This window comes from Vespula pensylvanica, chromosome 1 (genome assembly GCF_014466175.1).
Source record: "Vespula pensylvanica isolate Volc-1 chromosome 1, ASM1446617v1, whole genome shotgun sequence".
NCBI classification, from domain to species: domain Eukaryota; kingdom Metazoa; phylum Arthropoda; class Insecta; order Hymenoptera; family Vespidae; genus Vespula; species Vespula pensylvanica.
Genome location: NC_057685.1, coordinates 10,555,371 through 10,583,120, shown reverse-complemented (window position 1 = coordinate 10,583,120; position 27,750 = coordinate 10,555,371). Strand labels below are relative to the sequence as shown.

General features: G+C 32.9%; 4 protein-coding genes across 10 annotated transcripts in view; 2 read left to right on the top strand and 2 right to left on the bottom strand.

Annotated features, from left to right (window-relative positions):
- The window catches only part of LOC122636914 (guanine nucleotide-binding protein G(s) subunit alpha), a 19,233-nt gene extending 8,118 nt beyond the window's left edge, over positions 1-11,115 (top strand). The window contains exons 5-11 of one of the 2 annotated variants that reach the window (XR_006329094.1): positions 3,206-3,303; positions 8,485-8,539; positions 8,733-8,806; positions 9,336-9,515; positions 9,633-9,837; positions 10,067-10,467; positions 10,779-11,115. Coding sequence is in view for 1 of the 2 variants with exons in the window: in XM_043828605.1 (XP_043684540.1) it covers positions 3,206-3,303; positions 8,485-8,539; positions 8,733-8,806; positions 9,336-9,515; positions 9,633-9,837; positions 10,067-10,213 (759 nt within the window). In the remaining variant the exon portion in view is untranslated. Of the gene's footprint in view, positions 1-3,205; positions 3,304-8,484; positions 8,540-8,732; positions 8,807-9,335; positions 9,516-9,632; positions 9,838-10,066 lie in introns of both variants that reach the window. The other variant, XM_043828605.1, reaches the window with a different exon arrangement.
- An 8,311-nt stretch (positions 11,116-19,426) lies between these two features.
- On the bottom strand, positions 19,427-22,887 carry LOC122636724 (ATP-dependent RNA helicase Ddx1). Of its 2 annotated transcripts, XM_043828267.1 has the most exons (12): positions 22,769-22,880; positions 22,540-22,591; positions 22,223-22,410; positions 21,946-22,145; positions 21,386-21,856; positions 21,139-21,308; positions 20,897-21,059; positions 20,623-20,809; positions 20,253-20,546; positions 19,975-20,192; positions 19,725-19,845; positions 19,427-19,660 (listed from the first exon to the last, which is right to left on the bottom strand). In XM_043828267.1, the coding sequence occupies exons 1-12, from the start codon at positions 22,782-22,784 to the stop codon at positions 19,548-19,550; spliced, it is 2,193 nt and encodes a 730-aa protein (XP_043684202.1). In that variant the 5' UTR covers positions 22,785-22,880; the 3' UTR covers positions 19,427-19,547. The 2 variants fall into 2 exon arrangements, 1 of the variants encoding a protein (XP_043684202.1); XR_006329016.1 differs by lacking the exon at positions 19,427-19,660 and having other exon boundaries at positions 19,745-19,845; positions 19,975-20,146; positions 22,769-22,887.
- A 64-nt stretch (positions 22,888-22,951) lies between these two features.
- On the top strand, positions 22,952-25,035 carry LOC122636890 (GATOR complex protein NPRL2). Of its 5 annotated transcripts, none has more exons than XM_043828564.1 (9): positions 22,952-23,058; positions 23,209-23,323; positions 23,402-23,493; positions 23,565-23,721; positions 23,825-23,942; positions 24,013-24,247; positions 24,327-24,457; positions 24,529-24,698; positions 24,783-25,029. In XM_043828564.1, the coding sequence occupies exons 2-9, from the start codon at positions 23,216-23,218 to the stop codon at positions 24,957-24,959; spliced, it is 1,188 nt and encodes a 395-aa protein (XP_043684499.1). In that variant the 5' UTR covers positions 22,952-23,058; positions 23,209-23,215; the 3' UTR covers positions 24,960-25,029. The 5 variants fall into 5 exon arrangements, with proteins under 5 accessions (XP_043684499.1, XP_043684490.1, XP_043684525.1 ...); XM_043828555.1 differs by having other exon boundaries at positions 22,985-23,115; positions 24,783-25,028; XM_043828590.1 differs by having other exon boundaries at positions 22,987-23,323; positions 24,013-24,102; positions 24,166-24,247; positions 24,369-24,457; positions 24,783-25,035.
- Positions 25,036-25,111: 76 nt separating this feature from the next.
- Positions 25,112-27,709, bottom strand: LOC122636832 (cilia- and flagella-associated protein 45-like). Its single transcript, XM_043828465.1, has 6 exons — positions 26,946-27,709; positions 26,445-26,846; positions 25,989-26,374; positions 25,794-25,926; positions 25,430-25,723; positions 25,112-25,331 (listed from the first exon to the last, which is right to left on the bottom strand). The coding sequence occupies exons 1-6, from the start codon at positions 27,096-27,098 to the stop codon at positions 25,134-25,136; spliced, it is 1,566 nt and encodes a 521-aa protein (XP_043684400.1). The 5' UTR covers positions 27,099-27,709; the 3' UTR covers positions 25,112-25,133.
- Between the last annotated feature and the right edge of the window lie 41 nt (positions 27,710-27,750).

Sequence of the window (27,750 nt, the reverse complement as noted above, 5' to 3'; positions counted from 1 at the left end):
AGAGAGAGAGAGAGAGAGAGAGAGAGAGAGAGAGAGAATTCGCATACATTTTATGGATTTAAAAGCAAACGTGAATTCGAATTCAGGATGCGACGTGTCTCTCAAAATAAAGTCGCGACAAAATAATTCGCATGTTTTGCGTCATTCACTTTGCGAGTCGTAGCACATACCTATAATACCTACCTGTACATGTAAAGTACGTATTCGAATGTGTGTGTGTGTGTGTGTGTGTGTGTGTGTGTGTGTGTGTGTACATACATAGTTATAAATGAATGGTTGACCGCCGATTTCGTATATGACGATACGTAATTTATATAAAATTTATAAAAAGGTATACACGAGAGCATATATGTGTGCATTATCATGCACTATTATTTATGGTTGTACAATGTATGTATGTGTTCTGACTCCATTGTGAACAAAATACTCGGATTAATCGAATTAAATCTTCTCACCGACAGCATGTTTTACGATTATTATGTTTTTATGCTGTCGTCGTCGTAGGGCGTTGCCTATCAGAATGTAGAATTCGCGCAAAATGAATTTTTGAAATGTCCAATCAAGTTCACATCGTCTAGTCACTGTAACGGAGTGGTGATGGTGATCTTTCTTTTTTTTTTCAAAGAAAATTTTTTACGTAAGTTTAAAGAAATTATTTACATAAAAATAAAAAAGAAATGAATTATATTTGATTCCGATTATATTTTTGGAAGCTTTCCGAACGTATGTATATTGTATTTACGATGATCCGGTATGACCGTTTATTTTTAATTCAACAAATGCAACCTTCAATATGCATCTTTCAATGTCATCGCCTCCGAAAATCACCAACAAAATAAAGAAATAACTAACGATTCGTGCGAATTAAATAACCTTCTGTAATAACGTATTTGTCTTTTTCCGCATTTTAGATAAATTTTAAATGATGCGCGCTTATGCCTTGGTATATAGCTTACTTATACGTTGTATGTTAGTGTATAAGCAATAGGTATATACACACACAGTAATTCTAAGAAGACAGTGAGCTTATTGGACTTGGCAGAAGTTTATTTAACGGAAATGTCTTCGTTCACCAACTTTCCTTAGGTCGTTATTAAAAATAGAATAGTGAAACCACACGCGCATCCATTCAAATGTTAAAGATATAATAACGTTATCTTCAATGGTACATTTAGGAGCAGCAACAGGCGGTACTAATTTTCGTAGAAGTAGTACTTACTTGCCTTCGTGTCCTCAGTTTTCTTTTTGATGCGATTAAATCGTCGACGGCCGATGAGAGAGAGAGAGAATGATTTAATCAATGAAACTGGATCGGAATATTTGAAACACGTGTTATACATACATTGCTGTAAACACAAGCGCACTAGGAACAATCCGAGGACATACTCGCAATTCTCGTAATTAAATTTATCATGTATGTAACAGCGCTTTCCCTTTACCCGTCCTTGCCTCTGATGATTCGTGCGCTTAATTTATCACTGTCAACTGGTCTTCCAAATATCTAGAAGAGGCCCTACCAAGGATACGGAAGTTTATTTCTGGCAGTATCCAAGTCGAATCTCTCTTTCTCCCTCTCTATTTCTCATGGCAGGTCGATTTAAAACGTACTTGTACTACGGTGACACGCAACCCTGACGCAACACACACACACACACACACGCGCGCGCGCGCGAATACAGGCGTACATTTGGAGATCTACGAGCATGGACGCACACGAATGCACCTTCCTATATCCAACGCATATCTATTGCATAAATTAATATAACATATGGTGGTCGAAATCGTCAAGTAATAAATGCTGAATTTAAAGATAAGCACGACAAATTATTGCTTTTCACCTTTATATTTCTTTCTCGCCAATTGATTTTTTCTTTTCCCGGTTTTTAGGTAATTCATATGCAGAACTGGTTTGCTTGCTAATCAAAGAGTAATCTTAATAGTCTGTATCGTAATTAAGATTTGTAAGATAATAATCTATAACATAATGAGAAGGAAAATGAAATCATCTAAACCGAATCGTCAAAGTCGTTAATTGATTCATACATCTCTTCCTTTTTCTTCTCATTTCTATGATAAGTAGGTAAATATGTATGAAGAGCCAGAATGAAAGGCATGAAAATAATTTGTTGAACACTGGTGTCCTGCCGCACGTAACTTAATGATTTATTTTTTTCGTTCTTGTCGATTTTTCTATTGATACTTTGCACTAGTGATTATTCAATAATAGCATTTGATCGATATTAATTAATAATAGGCAATGAATAAATCTAATAAATATATATCTGACGATACTTTAGATTTTTTGCGTCCAATCCTATTACGAAAAAAAGTAACTTTTCATCGCATCTTAGTGCATTTCGGTACTAGTAACGAGTCGTCGCGCAAAGCCGTGCCAACGTCTGTCTTCTCTTGAAAACCGCCTTCAGACATTCAAGAGAATAATTAATTCTAAATTCTTAAGTCCGACATATCTCATTAGCGATATGAGATGCTACGTGGCTCGATAAATGACGAGACTCATAGGACAGTTAGTTCCAAAGCTCATTCTCTCTCTCTCTCTCTCTCTCTCTCTCTCTCTCTCTCTATTTCTCTCTCTCTCTCTATTTCTCTCTCTCTCTCTCTCTCTCTCTCTCTCTCTCTCTCTCTATTTCTTTCTTTCATTATTAGTCGCGTATGGTGAAAAGTAGGTATGTATGAATCATTTCGGTATTTCGACAAATATATATTTATTTTTAGTTCCTCGCATATTATCGTACGTGTTTGTTTTTACAATACTATTGCATCTTCGAAATGCGCTGAACGAGTTCATTTCTTATTAGAGATAAAATTCGATGGTTAGACATCGAATTGTTCTTTTATTATTTTCGAGACAGAGATAGATAGATAAAATGATTTAGAAAGTAGGAAGAAAAATAAGTAGGATAACCTTTCAGCAATAACTCGGCCAACGATGATTCAGAGAAGTTGCTATAATAAAGGATTGTAATAAAAATAATACAAATAAACATCGAATTGTTTTTATCCCAAATTCTTTGCGTTGTTATCGACCGTGTAAATTTAATTTCGTTCGATGAAGATCTCTAGTTTCTAAATTGCTCTTACGCCATTGCTATGTAGACTTGCCACTTTCTCTGGTTCACAAGAGACATGACATTTTTCTCTTTTTTATTCTTTTATTAATGATATATCATTTCCTGCTTTTCAGGAGTTCTATGAAATCGTCGAAACATTATGGAGAGATCGAGGTGTTCAGCAAAGCTTCGAGAGGAGTAACGAGTACCAGCTCATCGACTGCGCCAAATAGTGAGTCACGTTTAATGCGATTGTTTGCTCGTCAACGAGAAACGTTCAGAGAAAAACGTGGGTACCATGCTTCCTCTTTTTCCTCTCTCTCTCTCTTCTTTTTTTTTCTTTCATTCTCCTCTTTTTTCTAAAAATCGGTGAAGGATGAGAAAGGATAAATTATTCCTTATCTTCATCGTATTAGAATCGTCCTTTATTCGGAGTACAATTTTTGTAATCTGCCCCACACGGTGATATCACGATTACGATAAGAAGGCCGAACGATAACGTTCACGAGTTGATAATAGAAGTACTGTGTAAGATATCTTCTCTCTCTCTCTCTCTCTCTCTCTCTCTCTTCTTCTCCCTCTTTACCTCTTGTTCGCTCTTTCTCTCTTTCTCTCTCTCTCTCTCTCTCTCTCTCTCTCTTCTCCCTCTTCTTCTACCCCTCCCCTCCGCTCTCTCCTCTCGCCCTCTTTCTTTTTTGGGAAAATTCGAAGAAAAATCTTTCGATAGATTCCTCTCAATGATGTGTCGAATAAATGCCGAAAAAGTATCGTGAAAATAGAAGCGACAAAAGTGACGGAAGTGAACGTCCAAATTTCGTCTCCTTCAAAAACTCAAGAAACTCGAGAACTTGCACGAATAAAACGCGGCAAAATAAGACAGAAATAACTTACGACAAAACGCAACCCAAATGCTGAAAAACTTCAATGAATGATCCAGCAAATGTCTATATCGTTATTACTTCCATTATACACATACATATATAAATTATTATTAAAAAAATATTAAATTTGTACGATTCTCACAGTGTTAGGATGTTTCAGTAGCAAATACTCGTATCGTTTCAGTCGGTCCATTATTATAAACAAGATAATATATTTGCGATATTGCGCGCACGAGAGCGATATTGAATTGTTTTAATGTAAATTGTTATAAACTTCAGTAACAATTTATAGGATCAATATCGGTATTTTAGTTCGACTCAATATGTTTTATTTAACGCTTTTTTGTTTTTTTTACTGTTGGATTGAAATTCTTTTCAGGAGGATATAGATTTTTACAAAAAATTACGTCGCATACAATACTTAGGGCGGAGTACGCGTATATACATAGGCTTGTAACACCGATCTAATACCAATGGAGACAATGCTTTAACGAGATAATCGCTTTAATAGGGGCCACTGGCTTATCTAGGGTTCTCAGCGAACCTGCTCACAATCAACATCGAACTTTTTCGAAGGTAAAATTCGTTGTCGCTATGTACAGTTATGTCACATGTGACTTTTATTTTAATATAAATAAATAAGTGAAATTCGTTAAGTAAAATTCGTCGAGTTTAAAAATCGTTAAAGAATCGTTCTTCTGAAACAGAAGGTTGTTGCACCGTGTATCTACCGTACACGCACAACGAGGGAAAAAGCGTAAATCTCCTGCGTAAATGAAGACTGATACTATTAACAAGTCGGCGCATGTGATTTCGTTTTACGCCTAACCAAACATCAAACACATGTATATAGTTAGAGAATGCAGGCTATATTTGGCTAAAACTCCATGAGCTCTGTTCACGATTTATGCTACGATATTACCTACTATCTTTGAAATCATATTCGAGATATGCCTACATTAAGAGAGATGAATATACGTCTAAGTGTAGGCGTATGCATATACGGAAACGTATCATTTTCTTTGAAATTATTACCTTTATGTAACGGTAGTTACAGTTTTGTCTTAATCTATACATTATTCTTTTTGACACATCGAAACGAAGTTGTACGCTGTTTCCTCTGCATATAAATACTGCAGAGAAGTCTACAAATCTGAAAGTTAAAAGTCATATGACTGTCAGTGGTCTTCTTTTTCAGTTTCTATCCTCTCATATCGCGAGGAACGGCTCGTTATAAATAGCGAATCGTATTTTTAGGAAGCGTTGCTTGAGATATATCGGAGGAATGTTGCTGGATGGAGAAAGAGCGTACACTTTCAGACTTTCGATCATATTTATTGCCTGCAATTATCCCCGCGCAATGATATTTTCCTCATTTCCCAATTTGTGAAATCAATTCATCTTCTTCTCTAAAGATTCTTCTCATTTCTTCTCGCAATTGTTGTAACGAACGTGTACGACCGACAATGAAACAAATAACAACGACAACTATTTAGGTATCTCTCGAATCTGATTATTATCGATTGTTAAACAATATATATTTTTATAGGTATTTTACGACGTTAAAGTAAGAAGAGAAAAGAAAAAAGCACATTAATGCGTCATTACTACATGTAGCTCTCTCTCTCTCTCTCTCTCTCTCTCCCGTGCGCACGCGTGCTATACCTAAGTGCTATAATTCGCACGACCAATGATTGCGTGTAATACATAATTTATCTTTTCTCCCAAAAGAATAGTCGTTATCGGAACACGTTCAATCTTTCATTTGGAGTTTACGTTTTAATAATTGTTCTTAATCTTTTCAATTTTAAGATCTTTCTCGATATTAGAAATCTCAATCAAAACACTTGCTTTGCGAAGAAACAAGAAGATAGGACTCTATAGAGAATCTATAGCATATGTGCAAAGATGGTTGCATTTGTGTCAAGCTCGTGCTCGCTTTTACGACCTGGATACGAATCGAGGATAGCAAGCGTGTTTATTGCTCTTTTCTCTCTACCTATCTCTCTTCCTCGCAAAGAGAAGTTGCTAGTAAATAGACACTTCGGAACATGCACTATTCGCGAAAAAACAATGTTACGATTTACCCGAAGGTCGTTGCTGTTCTAATACTCTGTGATAACGAGAGAATCCTTTTGTCACAATCTTGGCCTGCTAATTCTTTCGATTCTCAAGAAATCAACGACCTTATTTCTCTCAAAGCGCGTCAATACCTACTAATGATCTATCTTCTTTTACGAATTTGTTTCATGGTATCTTCTTCTTACGTCTACTTTCCATGTTAGCTTTCCAACTAGAAAGGATTGAAAAACCACGCTAAACCAACAAGAAAAGAAAGAGTTAGAGAGTAATACATTTATGAACATCTACGTGCATTTAATTACCCTCTTCTGCATATTTGTTCTTATCTTTTTCGTATTGGTCTGTAAAGTCTAACGGACAACGATTAGAATTGCAAGGATTATCACGAATGATAGAAAATTTTTTGAAGGAAGAATGCACAGTGCGTAGAGTATTTTAATTAGAACACGGATATAACACTTTGTATAATAAATGAACTGGACGAATCCCTAAAAGTTGTTTTCAATTTCAAATCTATTCCAAATTTGAAATTCTCCAATTTGTATAAAATGAAATCACTGATAAATTTTCTCTTATCAATATCCAACGTTTTAAATTGTTGACATCAATAAAAGGACGCTTCAATTCGTGCTATATTTACGGAATTATCGTATACGAAAGATTCACTGTTCATGTTTCTCCGTAAAGTATTCATGGACCGATTAGAGAAGCTTGTGGTATATGGCGTGGTAAAGATACCTGTTTCGTGAGTCTATATGATGCTTGCACGTAGGTAGATACACAGTGTGGAGTGTATATGTATTCAAAGTTATTCGATCGGTACAAATAACGTCAAAGCTTCAAAAGACACCGAAAAGCGTTTAGAATGAAACCCCTTCTATAAAGAGGATCACAGAGCTCTCTCCCCCCCCCCTTTCTCCCTTCCTCTTTCTCTCTTAGGTTAGCGTTTGAAAGAGAGGAAAATGGCATCGTCGTTGTAGAGAGAAAGAGAGAGGAAAGAACGGAGAGAGATTAGAAAGAATAATTCGTTCAAAACAATTCATCTTTATATCTTCCATTATAAAGATCTACTATTAAAATCGCATTAGATTAGCCTCTGTAATTATCTCAATCTATGATAAAATATATCATCCATGATAAAACATTATTCATAAGATACTTTACGAGCAAAGAAATATTTGCAACAAATTATCCCTTCGTGATAATAGTAGAGCAGCATCGTGTTATCTTAATTCTCTGCCATATTTTCATATGGCACACACATATATATATATAGAACGATAGAAATCCTTATAAAGGCAATATCAGGGACGAAGTGTTTCGTATTAATGTTTGCTTGTGTATATGGAAGAGGGAGTATGTGGAAGCTAAGTTTGTATGTACGATTGATGACGGGCAGCGATGGCAGTGACCCATGACCTGGATTGAAAAGTGGATACCAAATAGGCGTATGTGCATGCTCGACGAGGCCGACAGGGCAAGGGTTGGGGTTAGGTAGGACACCACTAAGGATCGATTTTCCCTCTTCGTGCTCTCCCTCTGCCCCTCGGTACGGAAGATATGAGAGAGAGGAATGGTGGGGGTTGGCAAAAGAGATGGAGATTTAGCGTACGCGCGCGCGCACATGTGTATTTGTGTCTGTGTGCGCGCATTCTTTCTTCCTCTTTCTTCAATACCCTGAAATTCCACCCTTTTCCAATGAACGAGTACCTTACATTTTTTAGCATTCTTTTCCTTGCCATACGTGCTGCCATGACGCCACGAATTCTACACCTTCGTTTGATGATCCTTTTTGTTTGTTCTCTTTCCTTTTATTTGTCTTCAACTCGTTGCTTATAGTCGAACATAGCGGCAAAATATCGGCAACAGATCGATCCTTAACTTTTCATTTTCGCTTCTTCAATCAGCGGGTGTCAAATGTAATAAGAGAAATGAAGTAAATGTATGGCACTGCATTAATTCGAATTATTCTACATATTTGATGCATATCCAATCAAATTAGAAGGGTTTCGATATATTTATAACGATTTTATATTGTTGATTTCTTCACTTGTGTTTATTTTTCTGATAGAATTAGAAGTAGTGAAGACTTGCCAACTTCTACGATGATGACTACAGTGTTTGCGCAAAGAGTTTGACCAATTTCCGCTAGGTAAAATATAGATATCCGCATTGTCATTTGACCGCATGCGTACCTACGAAGTGGCCTCTCAGGATAACGATGTGGTTGATTACCAATGATTGTCATCACGGAAAAGCAGTATGGATCAATAACCCTTCAACTTGATTTTGGTCGAGCATATCACGATATGCCCGAGCAAGTGATGTTCGCGATGATAAAAAATTTGTTGATATGTTAGAACGTACAAACAGATTGATGTCGAGTTCTGATAAATTTTAGTTTTGCGAATAACACTAGACGTTAAAACATTTTCTCTTTTCTGTTTCAGTTTTCTAGACAAAGTAGCTATTGTAAAACAACCGGACTACACGCCAACGGAGCAGGTAATACATACACGCACATAAACACAGCAATACACGCTACACGCTGTGTATGTTGTGTGCGTTCATTTATCTTTCTTCACTTCTTTTTCTTCTTCTTTTTCCTCAAATAATTTCAAATCAAACGTAATATGAGATTTAATCTTTATCTAACGAAGTATAGCGTCCAATTTTCTTTATTCTCCTCCTGTTTTAGGATATCCTGAGGTGTCGAGTCCTTACGTCCGGTATCTTCGAAACCCGGTTTCAGGTGGACAAAGTAAACTTTCAGTAAGTTCTACGCGATATCTCCTTGCTTTACTCCAGTGTTGTTTAACTATATATAGCCGACGTATTGCAGTAACATCGGCTGACGGTAAATATAACGCAAAGCAGCATCGGCATCGTATAGTGACGGCGCCGTTTATACAATGTCGACGTTACGCTAAACGTACAGCGAAATCCGTTACACGCGCTAATGCCTTCGGAACTTTATAATATTTTCCCTTTTTGCGTTCACTCGCCGGTGTCAGGTTGTATCTACGACGCTCCAGATTTTCAGTCCCTTTCTCTCCGTTTTGTCTCCTTCATGATCGCGCGCGTGCTTGCTATTAGGTATGTATACGTGCGAAAAGTGACAAAAGAAAACGGCTATCCCTCGAAGAGAATCGATTTATTTTCTCTCAAGACTTAAGACCGTTGTTAGAGAAGTAGAAAATGTTGTCGTGTTGGTTATAATGAAAAATAAAAAGGAATGATGATTCTTAAAATAAGAACCGACGATTAAGTAAGGTGACTATTAACGATCTCATTATTGCAGCATGTTTGACGTTGGCGGACAACGAGACGAAAGGAGAAAATGGATACAATGTTTCAATGACGTAACGGCGATCATATTTGTAACAGCATGTAGTAGTTATAATATGGTACTCAGGGAGGACCCGACGAAGTTGAGACTCCGGGAGAGCCTCGATCTCTTCAAAAGTATTTGGAACAATCGGTAAGATACACGATATGCATTATAAAGGAAAAATTGATCGGTCAACTTGCTACGATCAGTATTCGGAATAAAATTCTTTCGACGTTACGTAAATCTTTCTACTTTTATTCTTTTTAGATGGCTCCGCACAATTTCCGTGATTTTATTTCTAAATAAGCAAGATCTCTTGGCGGAGAAGATAAAGGCAGGAAAGCATAAATTGGAGGATTATTTTCCTGAGTTCTCTCGTTATCAAACGCCAGTCGAACCTGGTGTAGTCACAGATCCCTCAGAACCGCCTGACGTCTTAAGGGCCAAGTACTTCATCAGAGATGAATTTCTCGTAAGTATGAAAGGAATGCTCAAATCGATCCTCAGTTCTCTTTCACTCTCCTCCGCGCCATAAAAATATACATCTATACATATTGTTGTATAACTTAATCATCATTTTCATTCTTTATTGTCGTTCTGTATTTCATTAATAGCAAAACATTTTGTGACTAGAATCACAGCCGGTCGCGTTAATGTTAATTCAACGATTGTGATTAACAATAAAATGTTACTACTTGTAGCGTATAAGCACAGCCAGCGGAGATGGTAAACACTATTGCTACCCGCACTTCACTTGTGCCGTTGACACCGAAAATATCAAGAGAGTGTTCAACGATTGTCGGGATATCATTCAGCGGATGCACTTACGCCAGTACGAGCTCTTGTGACTTCATTCCCGCCGACGTGTTGTCCTGTCGAGCGTTCGTCTTACTATTTGCTCCTGCAGCTCCCCCACCACGAGCCGTTTCGAGCCATATGAGAGAAGCTATATTGCTATTATCTCGTATGGCTAAGGATATATCCTCGTGCCGCGAAATAGTATGGCAAGCCGTATCGGTGGAACGCGAACGAAACGACCTCGTCGCACGTGAGAAAATATACATACAAGGTCGAGAGAAGAAGGAGTAAGCCCTCTCGTCGAGTAAGAAACACTTTTTTCTCTGCTACGGGACATATGCTTCGTTAGTTTTCCTCAAATGGAATTTTCACGATTCATGGGGAAAAATAACGGATCTCCTATGCCGACGAAAAATACGGAGGAAAGAACTTTTCTCTCTGTGAAAGCGTTGTACGAGCCCTGATACAACGCGTGTACCACGTCCTGCTCTCCATCTCCAATCTTGCTGTCCTTTGCAATATAGAGATATTTTGACATGTACTTTGACATATTCGGCCAGTCCTTTCTCCTTTTTTTTCTGTTTTTTTTTTTTTTTCTTCTTTCTTCTTTTTTAGATTCGAGGAGAGTGTGCTGAATGGCTGAGCGGCCGCCCTTACACCGGCCACTGATAACTCGTGCAATTCTAATTATTATCTCGTTAATTTTATTTTTATTACATATCAATTCGTTGATAAAAGCAAGGGGAAGATAAGCAAGGACCGTGATATATATCTCCCAGATTATTAATATTTATCACAAGCTATATGCATCGTCCTCTGCAAAACGTATGTTCTTCTACACATGTTCAATACACTATCTAAACGTCGCGGCTCGGTTTAAATGGTAAGAATATTTCTTAAGGACATTGGCCATCTCTTTCTCTCTTTTCCTCTCTCTCTCTCCCCCCCCCTCCCTCCCACCCCTCCCTCTTTCTAGGATATATATCTTTTCGTATCTTTCTTAGAAAGGGAAATCAATCGAATCCCTAAAACCGCCGAAATATTCCCTTTGTTTCGAATCTCTGCTTCTTTCTCTTTTTCTTTGTTTATTTGTCATTGTCGTCGTATTTTACGATTTTATCAGAATCTCCCCATATCTCTGGCAATTCATTTTCTATTTCCGAATCTCGACTTTTAATCGTATCAGTCCGACCCACGGTAGTCTCATTCGTACCGTTTTATGAGAAGAGTATTTTATGAGATTTTACAGTATTTCGAAGAGCGTTTTAATTATATGTATAAACTATGTATCAAATATGTACAGGGTGACCGTCCATGAATTCATCTTTTTTATCTGTTTCCTACGACACAAGGATTCCTCGTTATGTCATATTTTCTACTGGTTTCCGTCAAAATAATTTTATAACGTGTATCTAGATACATAACGATACTAATATATGTAGCTATTACGCGTGTATCCAAATTAATAGAGCAAATGCACCACGTTTAAGTTTCTTGTTATACCGGTATCACGTTCTCTCTCTGAATTTAAAATGAGAGTACGTTGATAGATAATAACATACGTAAATTTAATTATGAAAAGAAAAACGTACGTTTTAAATTAAACTGTCAGGAGAGAATATGTTCGTTATCGCCTAGTGTAACTTTTTAAAGATGATTACTCTTTTGTCTACGCGTTTATTTATCTTTCCCTTCTACTAACTTTGAAAAAGTACGAAAGTTCGAGCCAAGTATCCTGTCCTATGAAATATGAGAAAGTTTGTACTTTTCTTTTTGACATTTGGGACACCCTGTATATGGAAAAAATTATCCTATTTTTTTTTAATGATTCCGATTACGTAGCTTTTTTTGTAAATATTACATAGCGAGACGACAAACGGGTCTCTGGGCTGTTACGATGTTACAAAATCGTGCGCGATGCGAGAATACATCATATGTAAAGTCGTTGTTATTTCTTACGGTTAAAGACAGATGGCTGACACTGAAAATGCGTCATTGGCACAGTCCTCTAGGTGCTCTTCTTCTTTTTACGTTTTTTCGTTTCTTTCTGAATTTTCTTGGGCATAATGCGATAGTCTGCATTTTATATTTTACTTTATCGATTATACTTTTTTAGATCAACGAGTTTTCAAAGATTTCACATCTACAAGAGAATAGAAAAGAGTGATATGAGCGATATTTATATAAATAGTTTCTCTTATATAATAATAGTTTATTTTTAATCTCTTAGAATGTTCATAGAACATTCTTCTTTTCAGTGTAAAAAATCTCACTATGCTGTATCAAGTATTGTTTTTAATCAATTCGTCTTAATCCTTTTTTATTACGCAATAAAATACAAACAACAAAAGAATAAACGTCTCAGATATAGTTTACAATAGGCATCTAAGTACGAAGACTAACACTCGTATCCTCGCGAGTACTTTAAGTAGTTTTATTTCGTTTTTAAATTCCTTCGCTTTCCGTAGTACTTTCGCTCGCCTCTGAACGATCGATCAAGCCTCTCTTAGACTCGAGACTAATAGAATACAGAAGAGAAAGAAATAGAAAGGGAAGGAAAGAAAAGGAAGTTAAATCGTCAAACTGATGCAGTTGGATAAACTGGAATTTGTCGATAAATGCAAAAATATTAAAGCGTTAAAAAGGATACTCTATATATGTGTATGTGTCCACATACATATGTACATCCGCATTAAGTGTACTTTTGTGTATCGATTTGATGGGTGCACTCACACATACTTATGTGTATCTATCGTACTAAATACATTAAGAAACAAGTCATAATCCCTACTTTTATTTATATCTTTTTGAAGCACTATTTTTATCGTATTCGTTAAGGTGCATAATAATAAAAATATACAAGAGAGTATGCAAGTTCAATGAGGAAAAGAGAGAAGAGTTTGGTTTGCGAGTATATATTCTCCATAAACTTCATCGACACCTAAATATATATAATCTGGACAAATAAATCCAAAAGAATCTGTATTTTATGTATGCCTGTTGTATGTTAGTAGTATCGTCATGAGAGAATTACTTAGTTCATCAATTATAGACGTTGAAAAGAAATCTTTTCCCTGTTTTTTAGATAAGAGAGTAATTACTGTCCATGTAAAGTAATCGAGTGCAAATAACAAAAAGAGCGTATAACTTTGCCTTTCATCTAGGCGAGGTTCTCTCTCTCTCTCTCTCTCTCTCTCTCTCTCTCTCTCTCTCTCTCTCTCTCTCTCTCTTTCATTCATTCTCTCTCTCCCCCTCCCTCCCCCCTCTCTCTCTTTTGTTCTCTCTCTCTCGGATGTTTTTCAAAGAAGAAGAAAACAGAAATATGTACCGTTTAACAAACGATACATTTTTTTCAGTCTTCGAGAAACGATCGTATGAGAAGACGCACACACACATACTTTTTCTTTCTTCTTAAATATAACCGTTCATAAAAATATTAATACTGATGTATAGAATAAATGAATAAAATCTATAGAAAGAATAAATGAAAAAAAAAAAAAAAAAAAGAGAGAGAACCGAAGAACTGTTAATAGTGTGTAATTGCATATTAATCCGTCGTGTGGAATCCACGGCCGCCATAAGACGGTCACAAAAAGACATTGGATATTGCTTTACAAGCCAATAAAGAAAAAAGAAAAAAAATTATTAAATGTAATTATGGTTGCGTGTATGTCTCAACGTAAACGAATCCGACAAATACCGAATTAGCAGCTTGTAGGTATATGGCCCCGAGACTAATACCAATGTATATTATATATATACCGATCGCACAAGTTTTTTCTTTCCTTCTATTACCGTTGTGTACGTACAGTGAAATGGTTGTGTGAATATGTATCTATATGTTTATGTGGTGCAAGCAATTTTTATTTGTAAATACACAAATCACGGATCCGTACAAGATATCTAACGAATAATATTAATATATACAACATATGTATACACATTCATTTGCTCCGAAGAAGCAAGCCGAATAAGGGAGAAAAGGAAAAGGCATGTCTCCTGTAATTCTAAGATTATTATTGTATATTATGCGTGTATGAAGTGTACCGATAATGATTGTTCGTGTATCGTTCGCAAGTATACCAAACAAACGCTTATACCGGACACTTGTAAAAACTTAGAGAAAGACATGCTATATGCTATATGATTCCACAAGCATGCGCACATGTCACATAAAACACGCGCGTGTATCCGTAAGAAAATATTCAAAAGGAATAGCATCAAACGAACTTGCGTCAGGGCTGTGTTTATGAAGAGAATCAGCCATTTGATCTCAAAAATGTGATAGGAACGATTATCTCCTTAGGTAAAGTGTGTAATTTGTTGTTTGCAAACGTGCTTGTCGTCTCAAAGGTTAATTGTAAAATGGTTATTTTTAATGTCATTCACAAGATATTTTCCTTCGCTTTTTAGGCTTTGCTATCAATTTGCTTTGCAAGCCTGGTTGTTATTGATTTATATTAGCCTTAAAGAACGAAAGTAAAGATATAGACCGATTGGACATAATTGCGGTGCGAGGTGAGAGTTGTATATAGCAATTTAATGTGTCTTGCGATGTGTCGTTATGGAGGGTATAACTATGTTCAATTATATTATTCGGACACGAGAATGGGATCAGGCAATATATCGTAGCTTTTTCTTCAACGTTACTTCACACGAAACATCTATATACTATTAGTATTATTATTACTATCATCATCATCATCATCATCATCATCATCATCATCATCATCATCATTATTATTACTATTATTATACTATTATTATTATTCAGCGAATAAGCAAATAATTCGTCTACTTTTTAATCAAGGATAAACGATCGTATCATTGTGATTATCTTCATTTGTTTAACAATTTTTAATCGATGAAAAATTGTTTTTACACAGTCGAATTTTATTAAAATGAACTCTATATATTATCTTGTTATTATCGTCATCGCCGGGTTCGATGACAATCATTTTTTTACTAAAACGCAGAGGGAAATGAGAATGAAATTAAAAAAAAAAATATTAGGCTAGAAAATGATTTATGATTACGTCATATAAAAGGATAAATTATTATTATTGTTGTTATTGTTATTGTTATTTATTATTATTATTTCTATTATTATTATTATTATTATTATTATTACTATTCTTCTTCTTATTATTATTATTATTTCTATCATCATCATCATCATCATCATCATCATCATCATCATCATCATCATCATCATTACAGTTCTAAAGAGACAAAAGTTCTTCCGTTTTTGAGAATTTCTTAATCGTGTATCGTCTTTGTCTCTATTATTTGTAACTTCCACTCTTCTGTAACTTGATTTCTATGTCATATATATACACGCGCGCGCGCGCATGCACGCACGCACGCACGCTTGAATTTCATTTTCTAAACTAATATTTGCTCATGAAGCTTGGAAAAGAAAGATTTTTATTTATTTGTTCTAATCTATTCGCAATACTTCCAATCTGAGACCGCTCAAATGTGAGAGGATTGAGAGAAAGCTACTTGTGCCTCGAGCGCGCCAACTCTATCCTATAAAATATACATTAAGTAATCAAAATCGACTGCGAGTGCGTTTCGCGTCATTGTAGATAAATACGATGGTATAATTTTTAATGGAGAATATGTGTGTGCAGTGATTAATCGTTGGTGCTGTTCGAAAAGTGATTTTCTTTTTAAATCTTCCTAATGCTGTTCATGCAAGGAGCAAGAAAAACAGCGTCATGTTTAGAAAGAATCATTATCTAAAAGTTTCCAAAATGTGTAGTTTCAAAGATAGTAAAGTGACAAAACTAACAAGACGTTATTATTTGTAAAAGAGTATAATATTTCAACCATTTACATACCTGTGCGTTACATAATAAGAAGGATTAATCCTTCTTCAAAAAGTAATCCTCTACAAAATTCAGAGTACAATTCGCATTCTATCTGACGATTAATGAATAGACAGCCAAGATAAATACGGAAGATCTTGTAAAGAAAAAAAAAAATAAAAAAGAGCCAAAAGTAAAAAAAGATAAAAGAAAAATATATACATATTACACAAATACAACCCGAAAAAGAGAAGGATTCACTTTTCGTTCTGGCAATAACGCAAAGGCGAACGATCACTTAATTGTTCGTACGTAAATGTGTACAATGTGTCAAATGTGAGCGAGAAATGAAACCAAAATGGAGTTACCAGCTCGTTAATATTACATCTCCTAAATCATCTCCTTCTCCTATACCTTTAATTAATTCGTTGTTGAGTGTCTCTTAGAGAAAATGTCTAGCTAAAGACTTAAAATGGATTATTCTCACTATATAAAGAAAGAGAAGGAGAAAAAAATGAAAGGAAAAAAGTGAAGAAAGAAACATTAATAGTAATTTTAATGAAAGCAGTTATTTAGGAAAAAAGCAAATCCCACACGAAACGTAGATACGATCTGAATGAATGATTAAATTTGTGAAATTTATGTAGGGAATCAAATTAATGTTGTCCATCTTACGATTCTCATGTTCTAGAAACTCATAGGCACGTGCTTCTAGAAATTCGTATGATTATTAAATAATTTCAAACAATGAATAGAAGCATAGAGAAAGAGATAGAACAAAAAAGGAAAAGAGAGAGAGAGAGAGAGAGAGAGAGAGAGAGAGAGAGAGAGAGAGAGAGAGAGATAAAGATAAAAACATAACATTATTATACGAATTAAACACGAAGTAACAGGATTGCATGTCCGCAAATAATTCAGGAATGAAACTTTTGGTGCCATATTAGTACGAATCGTGAGGTGGATATATAGTAAATATATTAAATAAATAAAAATAAAGGTGTGTGTGTGTATATATATATATATATATATATCTTCATAATATACAGGATGTTAACTTAAAACAGATTACCTAAATATCTCCTCTATTTATAATGATACTTAAATAAATATTTCTTACGTAATTTAAACAGTTTCAATACACGAATCAGATGAAAAATCTTTTCTATAGACGTCATTTTCTAATGACTTTTGCAAGATTGTTTTTTTTTATACATACATATTTTTTTCTATTGTATATTAGAGCTAATATTACTCTACATTCATTCATATATAATAGTATGACCTTGAATTCTAAAATATTTAAATTAGTATGGAATTTACTTTCAGCAAAAATTGGGTTCCAACGGAAGATCGTAAATAAATACATTTATTATTGTAATAAATGTTTAATTTGATATCCTTCTGCTGTGATACAATCTATGAACAGATTGCACAGCCTTTTCGATAATTTCAGGTTTACTATCAGCACAAGCACGAATAATTTATTCCTTCATATTTTCTGGCATTGTAAGTTGCTCCTCATAAGCTTTACCCTTTAATGTTTTTCAAAAAGAAAAATTAATCATACTGAAAGATCTAGCAGTGAGCAAATTCTTGAGTATCTCCAAAAGGATAATAAATATATTTATTTACGATTCCAAGTAAATGATCGATTTTCTGTTATTGTTGAAACCTGGTATCTCGCTGAAAGTTAGTTCCATACTAATTTTAGAATTTTATAATTCGATCATTTCAAAGTTATATTATTATACATGGATAATACGATAATATTAGCTATAACATACAAAAGAGAAAAATGTGTGTATATATATAAAAAAAACATGGATGACCTTGAAAGAATCATGTCAGTGACATTGTACAAAAAATTTTCTTCCGTCTGAGTTGTCTTTAAAATTTTTTAAATTACATAAAAAATATTTTTCCTATTGTCATAGATAAAGGAGATATTTAGGTAAACCGTTTTAAACGAAACACTGTATATATGCCGAGTATATCGTCTAACTTTATTATCTAAAACATTTTTGTTATTTTTGACTTTATGGAAAAAGTGTCTAAAACAAAATTACACTATTTCAGGAACACATCTGACAGTAAAGAATATTTTTCCTTGAGATTATCTTTTTACGAAATTTTAAGGTCATCGATATTTTTTTAAATAGAACCATGTAATTCGTTGCATTTGCTAGTATATATGTACATACATTATTGTACTTTCAAACAAAATATTGTGAATATGTAGTCTACCTTCAATCATGCATCTTTCTCTTTTAACATTTCTTTCTAGATTCAATCAACAAAAAATACTTATTACAGTTACATGAACCTTCAAACATTTTTTAAAATATTTTGCGAATTAATCATTTTTTGACATTGTACTCTCATATTTTTTTATTCAAAATGACACGAGGAATCAATTCAAGTAAAACAAATTCAAGAAAATTTCAAAAAAGTGACTAAAAAAGAATTCTTTCCGTCATTAAATATGCCTTTTGAAAAAATGTAACTTTATCTTAAGCATTTTTTTCACAAAACAGAAAATAATGAAAATATTTTGAATGATAAAATTCAGTGGTACATCTGGTATAAGTATTATATAAATATATAAATACAATTCTTTAAATCAATTGCCGTTGAATGAATGCTCGCTTGTGTGCGAGTAGTGTGTACGAGATGTGAGTAGTGAAATATAAATAAAAGATGTATGTACGTATGTATGTAACTGCAATCATGTTTGTAGATTAAAAAAAAGATATTTCATTCTCATTCTGTGATGACTGTCCGAATATGAAGAAAAAAAATAAGAAAACTTTACATAAATATAAACTAATAATTAATCGATTAAATTAACTAATAAAGGTGTAATTAACAATCGTTATACTAACTTCGTAAGCAACCTTTTAAACGAGCGGCCATATGTGTCTCCTTTGCATATGCACGAAATAAGTGGACACGTTGGCTACCTGCTACCATATGCGCTAACAAAAGATATGAACACATACACGTTAAGTCTGGACACAGTATGATTTATATACTATATAAGTTTAGTCTTTTACCATTGATTTTGAAAATATATAAAAGTTATACGTATAAACGATTATGTGTAATTAAACAAAAAATCATTTAGTAAGTTTTAAGGGTGGTGTGTGTGTGTTTTATATATATATATATATATATATATATATATATATATATATAATGCAAAAGCAACTGCTACAAAGCCACTGTATAATACATTTGTGTAACTGAAATAGTAACGATGCGATTATGGAAAATTGTAACAATACAATAAATACTTACCGTATGTCTTATATAAATTGCAAATGCTTTTGTGGCAATCGATTAGTCAACTTTCGAGTTCTGTTTCGATGATAGTTACTTACATTTTACCGATCCTTTCAAATCATATAATCGAACAGCCATTGAAAAAGCATTTACAGTACGCACCAAAAATGAGTTATATGTTGTTATATTTTTCATTATATAATACAACTTTTCCACATATTAAATTCAAGGATGTAATGAAATATTTAGATGCACAGGTAAGCTATCAAAGCATATTTTAATTTTCAATTTAGTGTACTATTAGATGTCTATTTAGATATATCAGTTGTGCTTTTGATTCCAGTGCAGTCAATTCAGCAACGATGGGTGCCATTTGATGTACGTGATTCTCATAATTGGTTCCTAAGAACGATATGTTTTTATAAACATAAGTACTGTAGGCTCAGAAACATATAAAACTACTCACCCATAACTGCTCTTTTTTCACCATAACTGACTTTTCCATCAAATTCATTTATTGGAACCTTTATATTTGAGCCAACTTGTTCAATTGTTACATTCAAATGATCTTCAATGTCTGCCAGATACTGTAAACACAAATAAAGATTTTTACTTATTTACAGTTTAAATAAATTATTATGGTAATCCTTGATTTATATCAGATCCCAAACGATGTCAGACAGTTATAAATGTGAAGAAAATGTTTTTTAACTTACTCTAGGTTCATTATACCAAATACAACATCCACCTTGATCAGTGAGATTAGTATTATGACAATTTCTACCACGAGAATGACACCATTCACCGTGATACCATACTTTCTCTGGTACACTGCTAACTAAAGAAATAGCCAGCCCCATTCGTTCAGCTCTACCGACTCTTCCGATTCTGTGCACGTAATTTGATTTTTCATCGGGCAAAGTAATATTAATCACTAGACAAATCAAATAATTAGTCTCCCATATTAAATAATTTGTTGTCACGTAATACTTACTGAATGGCAAACCAGTTATATCCAGACCTCTTGCTGCTACATCAGTACAAATTAAGAACTTTACTTCCCTTTTTTTAAATTTCTCTAAATTTGCTTTACGCTCTTGTGGTTTTCTATCACCGTGTAAACAAACACATGAAAATTCACTTCCTCCTACTTGCTTCAAATAACGTTCCAAATTATCACAGTCAAGTTTTGTTCTGCAAAAAAGTAATGCTCTATCCATTTTATGTTCCCTTATAGCACGAATACAGTATTCTCCTTTTAATATTTTAACAGCCTCTGACAATACTTCTGTAAACAAATTTCAACAATCAAATAACTGATATGATAAAATCATTGAGAGAACAAAGCTAAATGTTGTACCAACCAGCTGTGTTATTCCCAGGTTTTATATTATCCCTATTATGCACTCCATCTGTTTCAATATTTCTTCTTAAGTTTTGCCATAATTTGTCTTTCTGAGGATCTACTATTACTACGACATGATGAACAGTTTCAGGAACTACATCCTCTCCCTTCAAATCAACCCACGTCGGAAAATGCATTAAACGTTCCTAAACGCACCGAAAGAAGTTACAATATACTATTATTAGATTACATAAAGCAATGTTAAATAATATTATGATGTATTCAAAACTTACAGCCATCTTTTTTACTTCAAATGAATGTAAAGTTGCTGAACATACAATCATCTGCAATCTTTTTCCATCTGATGTAATCTTAGGAATTTGTCTATGCAAACGATCAACAAGTTCTGTATATCCTTGTTTTAATAATCCATCAGCTTCATCCAATACAAAAAATCTGTGTGTGTGTGTATATATAATAACCTTGTAATAACCAATTTTTTTGAAATTATTTTTTCAGCTTTAAATAAAATTACCTGCAATGTGTCAATGACATGTATCCTCCTTGTATTAGATCTTCCAAACGACCAGGTGTGCCAACTACTATATCAACACCTGAATTTAACATTGAAATTTGTTCCTTTACGCTTACTCCTCCAATAACTAATAATTCTCGAACTGTAGGATTGTTTAAATGTGTTTTAAACTAAAAATTAATAAATAAAAATATAACCATATATTTCTTTAGAAATTAGAAGAGTCAAATCAGAGATACAAACTTACTTTTTGTATCTGATTATAGGTTTGTTCAGCTAATTCCCGAGAAGGTTCAATGATTATAGCCTGTGGTGCATTGTTTATAGGTTTATTACTTCCTACGCTTTGACTGTGACTACTGTTAATAGGATTAAGTTTCAGATATTCTTTTGGAGCTGAAGATATAGCAATATACCCATTTGGTGGAGAATACTTAAATGGTTGAGCACCAAAATTAAATGACATTTCTGCATTTTTCAGTACAACAGCTGGGAAAAAAATTTGTGATTTTTGTTGAGAATTCAATGTAAAAGCTACACCCAGATCTACACCATTTTTCATGAATCTTATTATGCCATTTGATAAATCAAGTAAACACCCAATTACACAATGCATTCCAAAAGGTTCACCATAATTATCGAATTGCTTTGCATTAGACTTTTTACCAGTACCTCCAAAGCCATAACCAAATCTATCTGTTCCTAAATCTAAAGAAGCCTGTTTAAATTATAACGATTTGTTAAAATTATTCTAAATATAAAAACATTAACTTCCCTGTCCATTGTTTATAGAATATAATTACTTACCTGAGAAGTAGACCATCCCACACGACATAAACCCTCATCTGTAGGTATGCATTCAAAAAAAAATTTCCTATCTCCTTGTACTCCTTTATTGGCACGGCATCCATGCCATTCTTTTGGCTCACGACTCTGACATCTTAAACCATCTGGTGTCACAGCTAAAGCATGACCTCTGTCAAATAGACTCAATCCCCAATGTGTAGCTAAAAATAATTACATATCTATTGTTACAACATTAAAAAATCCAAAAGGAAGAAAGAAATTGTATGTATGTGCGTACAATGCGACAGTTCTTTTGTAAAATTGCTAGTTTTTCCAGATTCCATATCTTTTAATGTTTCCCATACAATTTGCAAAATTGGTAAACAAAATGCTCCAGTTTTTCCACTTCCAGTTTCTGCAGCCATTAATATATCACCTCCACCTAAAATTAAAGGAATAGCCTCTGCCTGCACATCCGTTGGAAGCCTATAATATATCAAAATTTCAAAATATTGTAGATGTAATTATTATAGCAAATTTAACTACATTATTGTTTGAAAATATACTCTATAATATGACTGCACATTCGAAAAAAATGTTATCAATATAACTTACATCCAATCTATTTCTTCAATAGCTTGTGCTATTTCTGATAATACACCCATTTCTGAGAAAAAAAAATTAAGTTAAAGCGTAATGTGAAAATCAACTAGTTCTTATTTTATAAGTATCAATGTTAATTAACGTTCAAGTATGATAATGTAATGTAATAAATTATATATAAGTAGCCCATTTGACAACTGTACGTAATTGTTTTATTTAAAGAAAAAATATTTTATTATACCTTCAAATGCTGCCATACTATTTATTTATTAATTAAATATCTTTCTAAATATAAATTATAAATTATAAAACCTGATACACCGGCAATTACTTCACTTAACTCATGCAGCTCAATCAATTGTTATTGGATAATGGCCTCCGACCGATAATTCGCAAGTCGCAATATCTGTATTGTCGCTATTGTCGCCATCGTATGTATGCGCTCTCTGGCGATTACGTTTTTTGTTAGATTTAAATTCGCTATTATTATTTTTCTTTTTTATAAATTGAACAGATTTCGTGTAATTGTAGGTAAATAAGAAGTAGAAAACATTTCAACATTTTGACATTCAACTATATCATTCTTTGGTAAATACATAAACTGTACTTATGAATATAACGAATGTAAGTTCTCACTTAAACATTAAATCAATGTAATCTACCATTTATTTTTTAATAAAGAAAAAAAATGATATCAACTTTGGAAATTGTGGAGGACCAAATTCAGGAAGGACCAATACGATGTATATTCTTTTCCGAATTTCATCATATAGCTGGCCCAAAGATTACTTGTCAGGTTAAGTTGAAAGATTATAATAAAAATTTCTTATTAAGTCCAGAACATTTAGTTCGTTTTATCTTTTATTTTTCATAGGTACCTGATAATTTTGTATCAAAAGATATATTTGATAATGTCAGTGTTTATATTATACCAAAGGCACAATTACAAAGAAGTACAATTACTGTGTAAGTTAAAAATGTTTATTAACATTCAGTGTTCAGTATTAATAAATAAACAAATATGCTAATTATTTTAGGACATTGAAAGATTATAAAATCTTAGGATTTCCAGTGAAAATAGATGATAAAAAATATGCAAGAAATGCTTTCTATTTTAATTTATGTTTTGTGTGTGATTCAGAAGCTCGTACAGTTCATTATGAACCAGTAGTTAAGAAGATGTCTGATTTTTTGGTACTTATTTATCTTAATAAATTTATATATTTATAATAATATAAAATAGCACATTTGACAATACAATATACTTAAATAGACTTTTAAATTTTGTATATATTAGATGGCTTTAGAAATTGAGAACTGTTTCTTATCTGCTTCCGATGATAAAACTAGATTGGCAGAAATGCTGGGACATGTTATGCAGGAATTAAATTTGCATAAAATGTGTACATTAACGGGTAAAACTGGTATATATTTAATATTTTATTATAATAAACATACTTCTCTATTAATAAATTTATTTTTAAGAGGGAACAATGACATCACATTTGAAAGTAGTAAAGCTAGCACCAGAACCTAAGCCAGTCCTTGATCATCAAGTACCAATATTCTTAGAAGGTAGGGAAGCATTTCAGAGTGATCAATGGGATTTAACAACTCAGCAAGTATTACCATATATAGATGGCTTTAACCATGTTGCTCGGATAGCAGCAGAAGCAGACGTTGAAAATAATTTAGTTAAAAGCTGTGTACAAAATTTGGCGTAAGTTTATATTAAGGAAACTACATACATTTTCAATTTAATCAATAAATATTATAGAGTATATTTTATTATTTTCTAGGTATTATAGCATTATAACTTTAATTCCAATATTTCAATATAGTAATGTTTATGCAGCAACGCCAAAACTAAAACAATTAGCAGAGGATATCAAATTACAAGAAAGATGTATTTCATATTCGTCTAAATCTCGTAAGCACTACCATCTAATACATTAGTATGTTACAACATAGTTTTCAAAAAGAGATTATTATTGTTTGTAGCAAGACAACCAGCATATCTCAGGGATATATATCGTATGTATGCAAGCATGACTCATAGCTGTAGTATGAGGGACTTGTGTCAACGTTTGAATCCACAAAATTTAAGAATTAATGAAAGAAGATTGGTTCAATTTGGTCTGATTGAAGGTCTTATTCGAAGGGTTTATAAGGTCTGTTCTTGCATTTGAGAAATGTTGTTCATATATAGATATTATTCAACAGTATATATACACACTTACATATACACATTTCAGTATCCCATACTTCTACCAGGAATACCATATAATGAAGAAACACGAAATAATCCTGTTTATAAGTATTTTACGGGAACATATAATTTGGATGAAATTTGTTGTAGTACAGGTCAGAGCGTGGCACAAATAGAAGAAATCGTTGAACGTGATCCAAATATTGTTATGTTATGGAAGTAACTTAGTTATACAAATTATATATATATATATATGTTTATATACATACATTAAGATTTTGTATATTATAGATAATGAAACAAGAAATCTTTTTATTATACTGGATATAAAATGTTAAATATACATAAGCATAGTATTTATTATCAAATAAGAATTCTCACAAGATGTATATATGTATCATTTAATATTTTCGATCATGCGTTTAACTTCATTAATATATATTTCAGGTATCTTGCTCTCTCTCATTTCTTCACATTTTTTATTCATAGCCTCCTGTAACTTTTTCTTGCGCATAGCAACTTGTGTACGAATTGCCAATCCTTCTTCAAACATCTTTTGTCTTGCTTGAATACGTTCTCTTTCCTTTTCATTCACCTAATGAAAAAAAAAAAGGAAAATTTAGATGAATTTATAATATAAGTATAAAAATCGTATAAACACTCAAATTATTTTTAACAATCATGTAGATGGACCTGTTTTAATATTTCACTACGATGGACAAGAGCTTCTTGTTGTTTCTTTTCACGGTTTTTCTTATCATGGCAAAATGCTTCCTTTTGTACACGTAGAATTCTTTCAAATTCACGTTTTTCTCTGTCAATTTCAATTGCTTGTATTAATTTCTTATTCTTTATTTGTTCTTCTCTCCCTTTCCAAAGATCCTGTATAGTTTCAATTTTTTTCATAGCTTCTTCTTTTTCTTTCCGTCTCCATTCCCTCTCTACTTCTTCTTGTATACGGTCTGCATTTATTGCATCAATTTGTGCCTAGAATTTCATTATTTATATAATATTTCTATACCATTTGATTTCATTGTTATAGTGAATGAATATTTACTTGAAGATCTTGCGTGTGCTTTGCCTGTACAGCCAATCTTTCTTTTTCCTGCTCTTTATATAAATTTTCCAATCTTTGCTTTTCATCTAATTGAGTTTCTCTTTCTTCTTTATATTTTTTATATTGTTTTATCCTAAAAAAGTTACGTGAATTTAATTGGCTTATTTATTTAATACAACAAATTGTAGATGTTACCTTAAATCTATTATTCTATTTTCCTCTTGTTCCATAACTTTAAAATGCTTCAATTGTTCATTCACTTCTGCTAGATCTTGACGGATTTTAGCACTTTCAGCTTCCTTATGACGTAATTTTTCTATTTCTGCTAATTGCCAAGTTATATTATTCATATTAATTAGCTGACTCTCCTCTTGCTTTCTTTCAAATTCAAGTATTCGTTGCTCTTCATTCTCTGTAATTTGATCCTTTAAAACCTTTGCAAATATTTGTTTCCTAGAAATTTCTTCTTCTTCCTTTTTTAAATCTTCCTCAATCGCCCATCTTCTTTCATTTTCCATCATGTCATTTAAACGTTTTTCTTCTTCTGCTAATTCTTGTTTGATTAATTTCTTTTCAGCTATCTACAAAAGACCAACTTTTTCATAATTTGTTGTATATTAAAGTGAAACCTAATTCCTTAATGCAATATACCTGCATATCTCTTATGGCTCTACATTTAGTTTCTAAGATAAGCCGATTATACTTTTGAATTTCCTCTTCTTGCTCGAGCTTTAAATTGTAAGCTCTTTCAAGTAAATGCATTGTCCTTTTTCTAGCTTCTTCCTCGACTTCATTTAATATTTTGCCTTTTTCACGTGTCTTTGTTAAGTCCATCCTACGAATAGCTTCTTTGCGCATCATGCTATCCTTGGTAAGTCTATGTCTTTCCTCTTCTGCTAGTGCAATAGTTGCTTGTTTCTCTTCTTTGGTGACATAATGACCATGCTTTTTAAACTCCTTATACTTTTTTTTTGTAATAACAATTGGTTTCTTTGAACCGATGGAAGCAGTAAGATGCTTTTGCTTTCCATTTTCAGTTCGAGTCTTCTCTGTCTGAAATTCGTAAAGAATTTAGGAGTCTGTATTTTATAGATAACCGATTATTTAGAAAAAAAAAGATATTTAAAATGATAAATATTTAATGTTTTTTACCTTCCATTCTCCAAATACAATAGATCTTTTTAAGTTTGCTGAGATTATATTCGATGTATATTTTTCGTTGTCACGATATTTTGATTTGCTGCAGAAGGACACTTGTCTTCGTAAAGGAATATCTATATTTGAAATGTTCAAAGTTTTTGACATGATTTTGAATTACCGCGCTATGCATTAGTCATTTGAAAAACAGTTCACTTCCGGATTAAACATGTATTTTCATTCAATTTGTTTAATGTCAACGAAATTCATCACAATTTTTAATTGGTATAATGCTTCAACTAGATTCCAAATTCATATGTGAACTCGACACAAATTGCTGCTATTATCCAGAATGGAATACTATTGAAAAATAATTACACCATAGGATGTCACGTTCGTTTGTTCGATAGTTACGTGTAAATACATGGTGCTACCTGAAGATTAATCAGCAATTTTTGTGAAATCGATTTAATATTTAAATACGAAATAAAAGAACTAATTATTACGTGGATATTATAAATCCTAATCTAATGTATAAATTCAACATTTTTATTATAAAACTGATTATTGGTACGCGGACGCAGATAATATTTATTATCATAAATATGTAATGCTTTAATTTCGAATTATAGTATCAATATATTAACTTCGATTCTAGATGTATAGACAAACCGTTTGTTACAAGCGTAAAAAAGTACACGTCAATACAGGAGAACATTATACATTTGTAGTACATTACAGCGTATTCTCTTTCTATATTAAAAGGACAAAACAAATATAAAAATTATAATGTCGAATATATATGTAGGTAAGAAATAGA